At 41.7% G+C, this 15087-nt stretch overlaps 1 protein-coding gene across 22 annotated transcripts in view; it reads left to right on the forward strand.

The window, feature by feature from the left end:
• The window catches only part of WNK2 (WNK lysine deficient protein kinase 2), a 172678-nt gene that overhangs the window by 127059 nt on the left and 30532 nt on the right, over nt 1-15087 (forward strand). For 15 of the 22 annotated variants that reach the window (XR_012159824.2, XM_073351598.2, XM_073351596.2 and 12 more), the window contains 6 exons: nt 438-510; nt 6259-6314; nt 6394-7076; nt 9941-10155; nt 12601-12816; nt 13691-13789. Coding sequence is in view for 21 of the 22 variants with exons in the window: in XM_073351598.2 (XP_073207699.1) it covers nt 438-510; nt 6259-6314; nt 6394-7076; nt 9941-10155; nt 12601-12816; nt 13691-13789 (1342 nt within the window). In the remaining variant the exon portion in view is untranslated. Of the gene's footprint in view, nt 1-437; nt 511-6258; nt 6315-6393; nt 7077-9940; nt 10156-10891; nt 11017-12600; nt 12817-13690; nt 13790-15087 lie in introns of those variants that run through there. The other 7 variants (XM_073351599.2, XM_073351582.2, XM_073351584.2 and 4 more) reach the window with 5 other exon arrangements.

Below are 15087 nucleotides of genomic sequence, written 5' to 3' on the forward strand. Positions count from 1 at the left end.
TTAGATTGTGTGCCATAGAATAACACAGATACATAACACATTTGTATTGTAATTTACTTAACTTTTCAGTGAAATTTCATATGTATTAGGATGTAATCTGGTTGAAAAAGCACAAGATACTCATTTATAAGTGTGTACTTGAATAGCTAAACTTGGTGCATATTTACAAACGTTCCATACTAGTATATGCTGCAGTCTTCTAAAACCTTCCTCCTCATTCACCCTCCCCAGAAAAGAATGGTGTGGCTGAAAAAGAAGATGGGTGGCAAATTTCGCTAGGAATGTAAAATACTTATTCCTGTACAAAATAACTTTGTGCTAAGATATGATGTAAATATGAAGCAAGTTCCAGAGACAGAGACTGTATATTGGCTTCCCTGTTTGAGGGTGTGTTAAACTGAAATTCACTTTTATATTTTGTTTCTTTTTACTTAAAGTTGGAAAAGTCCGAAACGACTAGCATCGGTGTCAGCTCCACAGAAGTGAGAGGTGGGTCGATGAGGAGAAAAGGTAGTTAACAATTCAAACTAGCTGTCAGTGGTAACTTCAATGCTATTTCTGTACTATCCTGTGGGCCCCTTTGCTCATGCACCCTTTTTACTAACTTTCCTTGGGACACCTTCACAACCGCACCCAGCACAAGGGGGACCTGAACCTGGCTTGGGCTGCTGGGTGCTGTCACAAAACAAAAAATAAATCTGACTCTGCTGTCACTTTTATCAAACATACAAAAAGCAAACAGTCTCATGGACAGACTTAAACATAATACTGTAAATAAGCAATGCAGGTCCTTTCACGTGGGTGAGGTACAGAGGCCTTCATGTGAGACACTGCACTTTTCCCATAGTGTTTTGAAGTTTGCAGTTCACAGGCTGAGCAGAAAGCCAGCCAGATCTCCTTTACTCCACTGGATGGAGTTCTTAAAGGTAGCAGGATTTTGGGTGGGCTCTGCAGAGAAGAGTCGGTCCGTAGCGTTCTCGAGGAATCATTGAGGATGACCATGAAGGCCTATCAAGGCAGGCATACTCCATTCCAACTAAGCTGTTGATGGATTCAATGACACTTTTCACAGCAGTCCATATTAAAATTGTTCAGAATGTGGAACTAATCTGATTTACCTGTCCAGGAAGATTTTGTCCCCTTTAAGGACGGAGCACTCTGGAGACTTTAGCTCCTGCTGCTGCTGCTGATGTGTTAGAGTAACACACAGTTCTTCAAGTATGTGTCAGCATTGTTCCCACTGTAGGTGCACATGCTCCTCATGCACTTGAGACTAGAGGATTTTTTAATAAGTGTCCTTTGGGGCCATGTATGCACCCTGTGCTTTCTCATGCTTCTCTCTGAGGGCATAAAGGGTGGGGTGGCAACAACCCTACCTCGGTACCTTCTTACCACCAGTGGCAGCAACATGGAACCAGTGAAGTGTTTGACCCCATCAGTTCTTGGCTTTGGCTAAATTTTCTACAAAAACTTACTACAAATCTTCACAACTCTTCTGACTCTGACATACGACTATCATGATATATATCAACTTGTCTGGACCGAGCACTGACAGATTCCCCCTGTACAGACCCCTTACATGCACACACAAACAGAACTGCTTGACATGCCAGCCTCAAAACCTACAGGCTCCAAGCCCTGTTGGACTAATTACCCTGAAAGATGGACGCAGTTGGTGTGCCTGCTGTTTAGGTGAGTTCACTATACCCAGCAGATGTTCAGTGCGCCTTGCATCCTCCACTAGGATGCGTAAGTCGTGAGACATCAGGTTTAAGCTTCATCTCCTGGAGCAATCCATGAGGGTCTCCTCAGAACCTGAGGGGACCAGCTCCAGAGTTGGGCTAGCAAAGAGCCAGTGTCATCCAGCACTGACATCTAGCAGACATGTCACACCAAAGACCGCTGTGAAGAAGACAGTGCAGAGAAAAGACCTGGCACCAATAACAACACCTCCAGAACCAAGAGGAGTGGCTCCAAACACAGAGGCATAAACTCCAAGCGAAGCTCGGTGTCTTCCCACAAGGACAGACCATGTAAAGCTTCTGCTTGTTGTCGAGAGCTGGTTATACAGAGCAGCCTATAACACGGAGTCCTCCAGCATCCAGCTCCAGTGAAGCCCCTCTCAGTGTTGACCCCTATTTCAGAGGAGGCATCTCTGGCAAAGCCAGGACTGTAATTGGTGCCGAAGCACCTTATGATACCAGAACGGATTCGGATACTGAGAGCACCCATATTCCTCAGCACTACACCTGGAAGAGGCATATTCTTTCTCACTATCACTGGGGCATACGTTTTCTCCATCTTCAAGCAGCGAATCCTCTCCCCTGTGGTCAGCGGAGAGTCCTTTGACGTGGTTGTGCTACCCTGTGTTGCTGAGGTGAGCTGTGCTTCAGCATTCTGAACTAGTTGCGGTTTCTTTAATGCTGAAGTCAGCATGTTCATGAATATAGCATTGCTGTAATCACGAGGGTCTTTGTTCACTAAGATCGGATGGCGTTTCCTAGCCAAGCCGAGATGGTAGAAGGCATTACTTGCAGAGGCTGCTGTGTGAGAGTTCAGCATCCTCGAGGAATCCAAGAGCATATCTCCGCTATGGACTGAATTGACCAATTGTGGATGTGTATCTTCAACCAAAGACTACACCATTGTACCATTCCAGGCAACCTGAGTACCATGCCAAAAAGAGACCAAGGTACAGCAGAGAGACACCAACCTTCCTCCTCCTCAGCAATGCACTTCTCACCTACAACCCAACAACAATCTATAGAGGACTGTCAGGAGCCACATCAGATCCAGTCCAGGGAGCTTGGCCTTCAGAAGCTGCCTCACCCCATTTTGTCTACCATGACATCTGACAGATGGGTGCTAGAAATTTTACCTGTGGCTATCCCATCCAGTTCCACTCCTTTATCCCGTCCCTCTTCAAGGACCCATCTTGCAAAAGACCGCTACAAGCAGAAGCAGCCTTCTGTCTAGGATCCATAGAGGAGCTTCCACCAGAGTTCAGGGGAAAAAGCTTCTACTCCTGGTATTTTCTCTTTCTGAAAAACAAAAGGTGCCTTCGTCCTATCCTAGACCTGAAGAGACTCATTTAATACATACGCCATCTCGGGTTCAGAACCGTAACACTTGTCTCCATCTCTCCAAGCACAATTCTGGTTTGTGGCTTTTGACTTGCAGGATACGTACTTCCATATAGTTATCCGTCCAGCCTACAGAAAGTACCTAAGATTCACAGTGGGGCCCAACTATTACCAATGCAATGTTCTGTCCTTCGGAATCTCCACAGCACCAAGAGTATTCGCAAAATGCCTAGGAGTAGTGACAGTGCATTTATGGAGGCGTGGAATGCACATCTACCTAGACCTGGACGACTCGCTGATCAGAAGCAGGTCCCAGTAGGAGACTGTAACAGCCTTAGAATACATCCTGTCCCTGTTCTTTCAACTAGGACTCCTTAGGTATGTCTGCACTGCAATTAAACACCCACGACTGGCTCACACCGCTTGACTGGGGCTAAAGGGCCCGGGCTAAGGGGTTGTTTAATTGCTGTGTAGAGGCTTGGGCTGCAGCCTGAGCTCTGGGACCCTCCCAGCTCTCAGGGATAACCCTGTTGGCTCTTCACCTACCAGGGGTCAGCAATGACCTCAGACTTCTTGAGCCAACAACTGATCACCAACCATGAGTTTTCACTCTGAAAGTCCATCATATTCAGTCAATGGGGAACTCGCATAATGGACTTGTTTGTACCACAGAGGACCACACCAAATGTTCAAACTTCTGTTTCAGAGAGTGCATGAACTTGGGTTTGTTACCAAATGCCTTTCTCCTCCATTGGTCTCGAGCTATACGCCTTTCCACTGATTCCTAGATCAGGTGAGATGAGTCTATAATCACTCTGTTAGTCCTTTACTGGTAGAGATAGTTTTGGCTGTCAGACTGATTGCAGATATCCAAGCAATCTCCTATACACCTCCCAGTCTGCGCAGACATAGTATTTCAGAGCCAAGTTCAGATACCGCACCTGGTTGTTGCACCTGACGGCTTGGGTGTTGCCTGGTTGAACACTGCTGACAGAGACTGCTCCCTGCAGATTCAGGACATTCTTATACAGAGCAGGAAACCATCCACTAGGATGATCTCCCCTTCAGAAAGGAAGAGGTTCTCAATGCAGGTAGCCCAGTGAGATCTAGAACCAGTAGACATCCTGATACCAAAGAGCCTAGACTTTATGCTGGAGCTGAAACAGGCTGGACTGGCAGTTAGCTCTGTCCAGGTCTGCCTTGTGGCAATGTAAGTGTGCCATGCTTCAGTACAATCCTACCATCTGACGAAATCAAAATGTCTCAAGGGCCTCCTGCATACTTGCCCATTGGTTAGCGACCCAACTCCTATGTGGTACCTCAACACTGTCCTCCTAAAACTCATGGAGCCTCCTTTTGAACCCGTCAGACTGCGCAGCACGCCGCCTTACCATCAAGATGGATTTTCTGGTTGCTATCACCTTGGCACAGAGCTTTAGTGAGCTCCACGCCCTGGTAGCTCTTTATACGTCCTTTCACAGGAACAAGGTGGTGTTGAGACCACACCACGTGTTCATCCCTAAGGTGGTTTCCAAATTCCATGTGAACCAATGAATCACCTTGCTAGCCTTCTTCCCAACGTTGCACTCAATGCCTGGAGAAAGAAGCTGTATACTTTAGATGTGCCTGGAGCTTTGTTCTGTTACTTTTAACAAGACCAAGCCCTTTAGGCAGTCTCACCACCTCTTTGTGACTATATCCAGCCCATTGAAATACCAAATCATCTCACCATGAGCATCTCCAGATGCCCTCAGGCACACAAGCAGCGTCTTCCATCCCCTTCAGGAATGTTCCAGCCTCTGAGATCATTCAACATGGAGCAACCCACTGACTCTTGTGAAACATTTTACCCTGCACGTGGCAGGCAGGTCAGATGTTCTTTAATTGCCGTTTGACTGATGCAGCTGTAACTCCTTGTTCCCACTGTCCAGGAGGGTTTCTACTCACTAGTAGCCTACAGAGGATTCCACACTGACATTCGCAAAGAAAGACTGGTTACTTACCGTACAGTAGCCATGGTTCTTTGATGCAGTCGGTGTGAATCCCACAATGCGCCCTTCATCTTAGCTTTTCAGAGTCCTCATGGTAACACAGCCCTTGAATTGTGAGGGAGCTAAGGAAGGGTCTGTGCCCTTGCACCAGGAGGCACAGGGCACATGCGTGGCCCTGACAGACACTGCCATTTAAAAAAAAAAAAAAAACCTTCAATTTCACATGCAGGAGGCATGTGTGCACCTTCAGTGGATTTACCCTGAGTACCGCATCTCAAAGAACCCCATCACTGTAGTGTAAGTATCCCTTCCTAACTTAAATATTAAGGAGGCCTGATGCTATTCTTAGAATTTTGTCAATCATCGGAAATTTCGTTTAAGTCACTGAAGTTGCACCAGTCTAAAACCAGGAGGAGAGGGGAATTTTGCCCTAGGTTTTCATATTAATTTCAATATGCCATAAAGAGATGCATATATTTCATGACTTCAGAACTGCAAAATGACATTCTTACCTTATGTTCACTCTGCATTCTTGAAAGATTTCCATTCATTGGTTTAACTTTGAAAAAGCATAATGGCCTGGAGGTTAAATTCTATCTTGTATGTCATCAGGAAGATATTTTGCTTCTCATATAGTGCTATTGTGGTCCAAATGACCACTATTTGAGTCTGTAGTTACCACCTTCAGCAATATGTTGTTCAAATTTGATCCGGGTGAAAGATATGAAAAAAGACTTTCCAGCTATGGTCAAATCCTGCTTGTCTTATGCACACTGCTCAATTACATGTTCAGACAACTATTTCTCTGTTGCAGACCTCAAAAGTACCTTTGTAACTTGAGTTCTGCATACAGTACACAACTACATTTTTGTCTTCAGAACTTTTTCAGACCTGTCTTTATCTAGACTGCCCAGATCATTGCACTGAGTCTGAGTTTCTACTAAGGGATATTTTATAGTACCTGCACTATGGCTTTTGAAATATTTTAAGTAAATCTTGCATTTGATTATCCTAATTATGGTCTAAATTATATAGATTTGCAGTTGAATCATGTATTGTTCCAATGCAAATTTTATTTAATAATGGATTTTGGATCTAGTGTTGCTTTCCATTTTTTAGGCTAAAACCTTTCCATTCAGACACGTATTCAGTTAATTTTTTTTATTTTCCAATTTATGAAACAGGTTCAGCTGCAAATATTTCTTCAACTTCTGCTGTTCCAACAAAAGGTCTTTTTCAGGTAATGTGAAACTATAAATAGTTGTATGTCTGTCTGCCACACTTACACTCAAAATTAATCTCCCTCATTCTTTTTCTAGGTTGCTCCTGCATCAACAACCATACCTGAACAAATGGAAACTTCTAAAAGGAATGAGGAGGCAAAGATCAAAACTTCATCTGCACCTACAGAGAACTTAATACAGACTTCTACAACAGATAGGGAGATAAATAACCTTCAAAGGAATGACTTTGTAGACCCTGGTTCCTATGGAAAACAGTCTGAAGGGCATGATAATAGTACACCAGCCAAAACTATTGGCAGGTTTTCAGTGATCAGTACCCACGATGAATTAACTTTAACATTGCCACACTGCTTAAGGTACTCTGCACCACCTGATGTTTATTTGGATGAGCTTCCCTCAAGTCCTGACCTAAAGACATCAGTACGGCGAGTGCAAACGGCATCTTTTCTTGACGTCCTTTCTGACCATGGGTCCAGTGATTCTGGTGACGAGTCTCTCCAAAGGAAGTCTGTTGCTGTTCAGCCGTCCCTGAAGAGCAGTGGTGCAGCCAATGACATCACAAAAAAGGCAGCTTCTGTTCTGCAAAGATCTGGAAAGACTAGTGCACTGGGCCCTGATTTGCGTAATGGTCAGGGAACAAAAATTCCCACTATCAATATAACATCCTTCCACTCTCAGTCATCCTACATGAGCAGCGACAATGACTCGGAATTTGAAGATGCAGATATGAAGAAAGAACTGCAAAACCTGAGAGAGAAGTATGTTGGATTTTAAAACAATGCTGGATACTTGACATATGTTTAGACTACCTAAAAAGCATCTCCACACATAGTAAACTGTGTGTGTACAGCAGCAATGAGTAAACTCATTAAGAGAAAATGCCACCCCTTCCTGCAAAATTCATACTGAACCCGAATCACAATGGTGACAGTTACAGAACCCCAACTTTTCTTAATCATTCCTTTCTTTTTATGCACCTTTGTATTTCTTAGGCCTGGTCTACACTTAAAAAATAGATCGGCCTTGCTGCACATCTCAGGACTGTGAAAAAATTTTGTCCCCTGAGTGCCATAGTTAGGTTGACATAACCCTGGTGTAGACATGGCTAGGCTGACAGAAGAATGCTTCTGTTAACCTAGCGACTGCCTCTCGGAGAGGTGGGTTAACTACATTGACGGAAAACTGCATTCTGATGATGTAGGAAGTGTCCACACTGTAGCGGTAGAGCTGCAGCACCATAGACATGGCCTTAGTTCCAGCTAGACATGAAAATACCAAAATACCTCAAAAGCCTATATGTGTGTGTTCTGAGCCAGAGAGAACCAATTTAGCCCCAATTTCCTAACCAAAGAATTCAGTTAACTTCAGGGCAGGAAATGTCCCTGATGTTTGTTCAGCACACAGCCCAATGAGGCCCCAGTCTGAGAGCTCTGGGTGTTACTTCAATGCAAATAAAAGATAATCAGGAATAATCTGGTTACTTAGCTGGAGCTTTTGAGATTTCCCCTTCCCAGAAGCAGATATTTTTTTGTTGCTAAAGCCCATTTACTAAAAGTTTGTTTTTATAATAACTACAACTTCTGATTTAATTGGGAGAAATATTCATGATCCTGTCATATAGGAGGGAGTCGTGTTTCTGAGCTGCACTGTTTGGATCTGGATTCAAATTTACCTAAAGTTTGGCAATGTCTGTTGCCAGCATTTGGATTTGAGTCTCTCCCTGAGCAAAATGTTTTTCTTTTTGTCAGGCGCCGCCTTCTTCAGTCGGAGTCACCAATAATGGGATCCTCCTTTTTTAGTTTTCCTTATTTATCGCTGCTTGGTCTTTTCTAACTAGCTTTCAATGTCACTGGCAAAATGGGTCTGGGGGAAGTGGCTTTTGTGTCCTTTTTTGCTGCTTTATGAAATATTAAGACCTGAAAAGCTTTTTTAATGAAATACATGTTAACAAAACGGACAACCAAGTTTTAAACAAGTGTAACCAAAAAAAAAAAAACAACCTCCTGCACTCACAGACTAAGACATCAGTCTATTGTGGTGTCATAAACCTACTAGATATACAGTTGTCTGTAGAGCCCTCTAGCAAAACCACTGCAAACAAGACCTGATTTTTCTAATGTAAACACAAGCAGAAGACGACCTGCTTGGAGAGGGGGAAAAGCATGTCAGGGCTGTGTAGATCATAAGAAGCACAGGGGATTATAAAAAATTGTAGGTTTTGCAGCTCACATCTACAATAAACCAGAATTCACTCTCCTCATCCAAGCAGTTCAATGTATCCTTGTATAAAGTACTTCTTGCTATCAAAATGCATCTGGAATAGTAAATTAAATTACATTTAGCATCTCTTAGCATACTGCTTATGGTGGTGTCTCCCAAAAGTAATTCTCTGTCATACCCTATAGAACATGATAGCATGTCACAGATAACATGACCTCTTCAGTGAGTTGGTTGCAAACTTACATGAGCAGTAAACTCCAGAAAGCCAGTTGTTATTAAACTCCTCTTTTGAGCACCTTTCAGTGTATTCAAGTTGGAGAAGTGCTTCATACCGGCTATGCTGTGCAAAGTGAATGCCATTTCCCTCTCAGTGGCATTGTTCTCTTTTTTTTTTTAAAGTAAATACAGTAATCCCTAAAGGTGCTGGATAGAAAACCCTAAAGAATGAATTCTCCTGGTATGGGATAGGTAGCAGTAGTGCAGCTCTTTCCCCACGTTACCCTGTCCAGAGTGCCTCAGTCCTGGGTCATCTTTGGGGTTAGAGGCTAGTTCAGGCTTATTTCAATCCGACCATTACCTTTGGACTCACTTTTTAAGTAGATACCTATCCAAGAGGAACTGGATGAAGACATCCAGCTTATGTCACACATGACTGGACCCCTGAGCAGTCAAATGTTAACAGCCCAACTGCTGACCTAGGCTGGATTTGAAGTGGTGAGCCTGAAATGAAACTCTGTCACATGGCTAGTCCCCAGAACTCATGGTTCTTTTTCTCTAAGCATGTGATGGGAGAAAAATGGAAGCAGTGGTTCCCAATCTTACTGTAAAGTTAGAATTTAACTTGGAATATAAGGGTGTTCTAGAAAACAATTCAGTGTGTGTTCAAAGGGTATTTAGATGCAATCCATCCTGCATTATAAGAAACGTGACCATTTAGGTTCTTGTGTCACTGTATTAATTTAAACACTTACTTTTGCTTTTTGTCCTGCAGCACTTCTCCCAGTTATTTTAACTATACTTCTAGAGACAACTTTTTTTTAGCACTGTTTTGAAGGGACAGAAGTTCTGGAAACATTTGAGTTAAATTCAGATCTTGTATCCAAACCAATCACGTTCGCTTTGGATTCTGAAAATCCTCTTTTTACCGGAGTCTCTGTATAACCTAATCCTCGAAGAGTAAATTTAAAGCAGCGAATTGAAACTCATTTTCTTCGTGTCTGTGCATACAGGGTTAGATGGCGTTTCCTATGTGGAATGTTTACACATGTACATGCTCTTGGATGAGGAATAGCTTGCTGTACAACATGAGGGGTTTTTTTTTATAACTGTAAATGCCATCTGGGTCTGGCATTTTCTCAGACAAGTAGCTAGCATGATGTCCTTTTATTTTATTTTTTGTTAGGCACTTGAAAGAAATTGCTGAACTGCAGACTCAACAGAAGAATGAGATCGAGGCTTTGTACGTCCGGCTGGGCAAACCATTGCCACCCAAAGTGGGTTTTCTTCACTCAGCCCCACCAAGTGGCCGGCGGCGAAGAACCAGCAAAAATAAATTAAAATCTGGGAAACTATGGAATCCTCTGGTTCAGCAGCTCAAAATTGCACCTTCCAACACAAGTAGGTCCCACTGGTTTAAAACCTTGTATCCTATCAAGTATAAGGAGCACCTGTATTTTATTTTCTGTCCCTGACCAGCTAGGCAATTATACTGAATTTGGGTGAAGGCAATGAAAGGTGAAATAATAATTTTATTACAGTGATTGAAACATCCTACTGTAGACAACTTTTAAGAGATCTCTCTGTGATCTCCTCTTATTGCAGCTGCCCAGTACTGATCCCATGGCTTCCCTGCATTAACTGTAGTGCTTGGTTATATGAAAAGGTAATATTCTGCCAGCAATGATGAGATAAGAAGAAAACAAAATAAATGTAATGTGTGATTACTTGGATATAATTCACCCCCAGCAGGATTCCAAAAAATGCATTGTACATTTATATAGGTTAAAAAAACCCGCCCAGCATTAAAATAGGAAGAATTGAAAACAAAGAAAAATTAATCAAGAGTTTTTGAGGCGATATAAACCCTCATGCTTCAGGCCATAAGCTGACCTCTGACTCAGGTTTGGAAAGAAATGTTTTCCCTATTCACGAGCTGTTCCATAACCACCTAGTGCAGATTTCTTCCTCTGAAGCAGTTAGTATTTTATGTGTAGGTATCGAACATGCTCTCAGTGCTTGCCAAATAAAATAACAATGTCACAATTCAGTTTTAGTTTGGGATAGAACCTAAATCCATTTGTTTTCCCATCTTTCTCCCTAAGGTAATTTATCCATGTTTGTATTTATGGTTTAGATACTGTTAGTCTGCATTGAGTGTATGGCGTTTTGTGATCTCTCTTTTCTAAAAGATGCTCTAAAAGATTGGATTGGACTTGCCAAAAAACAAATTAAAGCTGTGATTGATGCCTTTCACTTCAGGTAGGTGTTGAGGGGTTTTCTAATACTTGTTAATATGGATGCGAAATCTGTGATCAGGATTGCGTGACCAACAGCAGTCAGTCTTTGGCATTATCTGTTTGGAAAAGTAATAAAATAGTAATTGAGTAGGGGAACTTAGATAGGCAGTGCCCAATTCTTCTTCTGCAGAATACGAGTAATTCCTGCTGAACTTAGTTCATTTGAAGTCTGTGATGGCAAACTAGCTCTTCCTCTCTTGGGGGTATACTTCAAATTCGATAGGTCGTCTTTCCATTGACTGCAGTTCTGTACCAATGTGAATTGCATTATGTCAGTTTTTATTATAGACTTTTTTTTTCTTTTACAAAAAACCAGAATCTAAATTAAGATAGCAAAAGCAAGGACATTCAGAGTTAAGACTGACATGTCATGATCCACTTTGTATGAGTCAGTGTCTCCAGCAAACTCCTCTTCTCTTTTAAACCTTCCCGTTTTAGCAACTCCTTTGCTTATTTCTGGTGGATGCCTTACTGCCTCCTTCCTTCCCATATGGAGTTCCCTATGATGGTATCTAACCCTCATGTCCATGTGTTTTTAGTCTGTAGACCATCTCCGGGATGTCTCTACTCTTTTCCTTTCCTTTCCTTCCATGCCAACAACACCCCACTCTCAGCCTGCTCTGACCTCTCACTTGTCTCACATCAGCATACCATCTCCCTCACTAGCTGAATGTTTCACAAAGTCAGAGCCTCTTTCTGCCTTGTCTTGTCAGGTAATTCTGTCTCCACTATCACTCATCTTTAAGCCTTGCTGATTGGAATGCTTTTCTGCTGCACACTTTCCCTCATGCATCTCCCTTTCTATCGTTTTCCCTTTTTCAGCTAAGCTGTAGGAAGCTGACCAGCTTCCTTGATTTTGAATAAATCCTTTATTCATGCCTTAATCACTCTCCTTCATGACTATTGAAATGGCTGCTTCTTTAGCTTTCTTAAATCCTTTTGCAGCTTCAGGAGGTCTCTGACATTACTACTGATGTATTCTGATTATATCACTCCCATCCTCAGTCAGCTTTGCTAGCTTTCATTCCATCTCCCAAGTGAATTTCAAAGTTCTTCTGGTTTTAAAACCTGATATTTTTTCCCAGTCCTGCCTTTCTAACGTTCTGTTCATCTCGCTTTGCTTCTCACTCAATCGTTCTCCAGTTTGTCCACTCCCTTATACGTTCCATAGTTGGGTGTAGGGTCTCACTAATCCCGCTCCATCTTTCTAGAATGTGTTCCATCTCCTATTGAGGCACTTCTGCAACTTTTAGAACAATGCTTTTCTTGAGTTCACAGCTGTCTCTGAAAAGTGACCTAATGGCGTTGCATAAAAATTAACCCTATTGGATGGGCTGGCTTTTCATCTTGCAGACGCTGGGCAGGTATGGGGGAGTATGTAAATTCTTTTCAGATGCAGTTTTTCCCATAAAGATGTATGTTTCTACCAGTTCTTTAGAATTTTACGATGCTGTTCCTCTCAGTGGCAAACTACCAGTTACACAAGGTTGATTTTTCTGTAGTAGTTTCCTTATGGTGGCATTTGCAATTTTGTTTGTTTCTTTAGGTAATCTGTCAGACTGCAAAGAGTCCCTTCCCAAAGAAACAACTAAAACTCATGCTGGTTCAACTGAAGCAACAGCAGTAACTTCCTCCGCATCAGCCACATTTGGAAATTCAGTTCAGACACAGCAACCCTGCTCAGTCAAGGCCTCTTTGTCTTCTGACATCTGCTCCGGCTTAGCCACCGAAGGAGGCAATGCGCATGGAAGTTCTGGCCAAGGTGATTTTATGTACCTACAGCTCAGCATGTCTTCCAGCACATGCCAAAATTCATACATACCACTTAAAACTTAAATGATTTAGGAGGAACTTTACTGACAATGTAGGTATGCAAGCCTTATAAATGCAAGTTACTGACTTACCTGTAAAAAAATTAGGCGTAGCAGAAGGTTAGGTGAGCGAAAATAAATAGGAGACTTCCCAAAGCATAAAATAAATCAACACTGCAGAAGAATCCCTTGTCCTTAGGGAACAGAATGCCTTTTCCTTTACAAACAGTGACTTACTCAGATTTAATCTTTTGTGGAATCTGACTTACTGAGATCTGGAAAAAAATGACAATAGACAGAAGGCTAACTTTGTTTCCCTTGATTCATACTATTTTCTCTTAACCCCTTGATATTGGCGGGCCCTAAGCTCCCCATTATGAACTACTGGGTCAACAAAAATATGATGATGTGGGGGAAGCTAATCTACCAGCATCAGAGGGGTTAATTCTTGCATGATTTTGGTATCATGTCTACAGTATAGAGGTGTCAGTCAAGGCTGCATTATTATGCAGTCCTGAGTTCCCACTGAGTTAGCAGTGCTAGACTTTGAACTTGTTGCCAAATGTATTGAAAGTTGTTATGACGATTAAAATACCTTGCTCAACATTGCACATCCTGCCAAACTAATCTACAGAATATCTATTCTCTTCTGCTGTTGTTGCATCCTTTTGCATATGGTCAATTAATTTACTCCTCCTTGGCAAGGCTAAAATGGAGATGTGGATGATTAACAAAGCTGATTTGACTGATGGTATAGGACATCTGATCACAGTTATTTGTACTTTATAAGTGTCTTTGTTTTCTTCCCTTTATATTCATTTGCAGGCTGGACGGTTTTCCACCAAACGTCTGAGAGAGTGACCTATAAATCTAGTAGCAAACCTCGTACCAGATTCCTCAGTGGACCTGTGTCTTTGTCCATCTGTTTGTATTTGTTCTTTTGTATTTTATCACAACCCATCTTTCTTTTGTCCCCCTTTTTCCAAGCTCATTCTTTATATCTCTAATATGTTTGGCAGGATGCCTTTCCTTCTACACCATTTTTTCTTTCTTTCTTTTAAGTTATCATCATTGACACTCCTTAGTTTTATTTTCATTTTTCATATGAAGGCTTTTGTGCACTGCTTTTGGCTCATGCCTGGGTACCAAAAGCATGTGTGGAAGATCTCATCATTTATTATATAGCCCTATGGTAAATTTTACCCTGGACGTATCAAAGCTTTTGTCCTTTATGTGATTTATGTTGAAGTAATATTTTTATTTGCAATGTGGCAAATATACATGTCTGCTGTCCCAGTTCCAGCGACAACAAAAAGAAATCCTACCTTCTGTAGACGAATGGTCTCTTTCACACATGTTTGGACTACGAAGACATGCATGTAGCAAGCTGATACAATACTAGAAGGTCACTGAAGGGTATAACTTCCATACAAGGGCTGTATTAAAACAATATACAGTACTGTTTATATCCACTCTCTTTTTCTTTTCTTTTTTCCCCTGCTCCTTGCATGTGGAAATGCTGAGATGACAGTGCTCCAGCTAGTTCTTTCAAAGTGTGTTTTTCAGGTGGTGTGTTTTTCCACATTAAGAGCTGTTAATTAGTTTATGTGAGCTCTTGTTAGTATAATTGTTAGTAATAGAAAGATCTGGTTACGCCAAATAAGAGTTCCGTTTACCTTTTCGTATAAACTAATCTGGCTGGAGCACTTTACTCAGTTTATTTTCTTCTGACCTTATGTGACCTCAGAGATGAAGTCATTTAGCAGTTCATCACAGCACCAATAAGTAAAAAGCTTTATCAGACTTTCTTATGATACTTTGAAATGGATTGTCAGGATCCAGTACTTCTTTTATTTCAAATAACTGTGCACCAGCTCAAATGAAACACCTATTTTATTTGCATTGTCTCTAAAGTAATTGGCAGTTCAGCAAAACTTAATAGAACTTTTTCATTTTGAAATACAATCTTTTTTCACCAAACAAATATGCTGCTTTTTGGACAAACAGATTTTGCTTGTACAATAAAGATATATTGTACTGATCAGGTACTATGGGCCACTTACATATAATGTTAACAAGGCTAACGTTCTTGAAGAAATATTCAGTCAACTCAATGTTCGTTTGCATTGATATCGAACTTTCCCCATTGTAGTTCTACATTGCTCATCATTATTCAGGTGATGCAGATCAAAGACACAAGACCGCTCAAATAAATTTTTCCA

The sequence above is a fragment of the Lepidochelys kempii genome, chromosome 7 (assembly GCF_965140285.1).
Source record: "Lepidochelys kempii isolate rLepKem1 chromosome 7, rLepKem1.hap1, whole genome shotgun sequence".
NCBI lineage: Eukaryota > Metazoa > Chordata > Testudines > Cheloniidae > Lepidochelys > Lepidochelys kempii.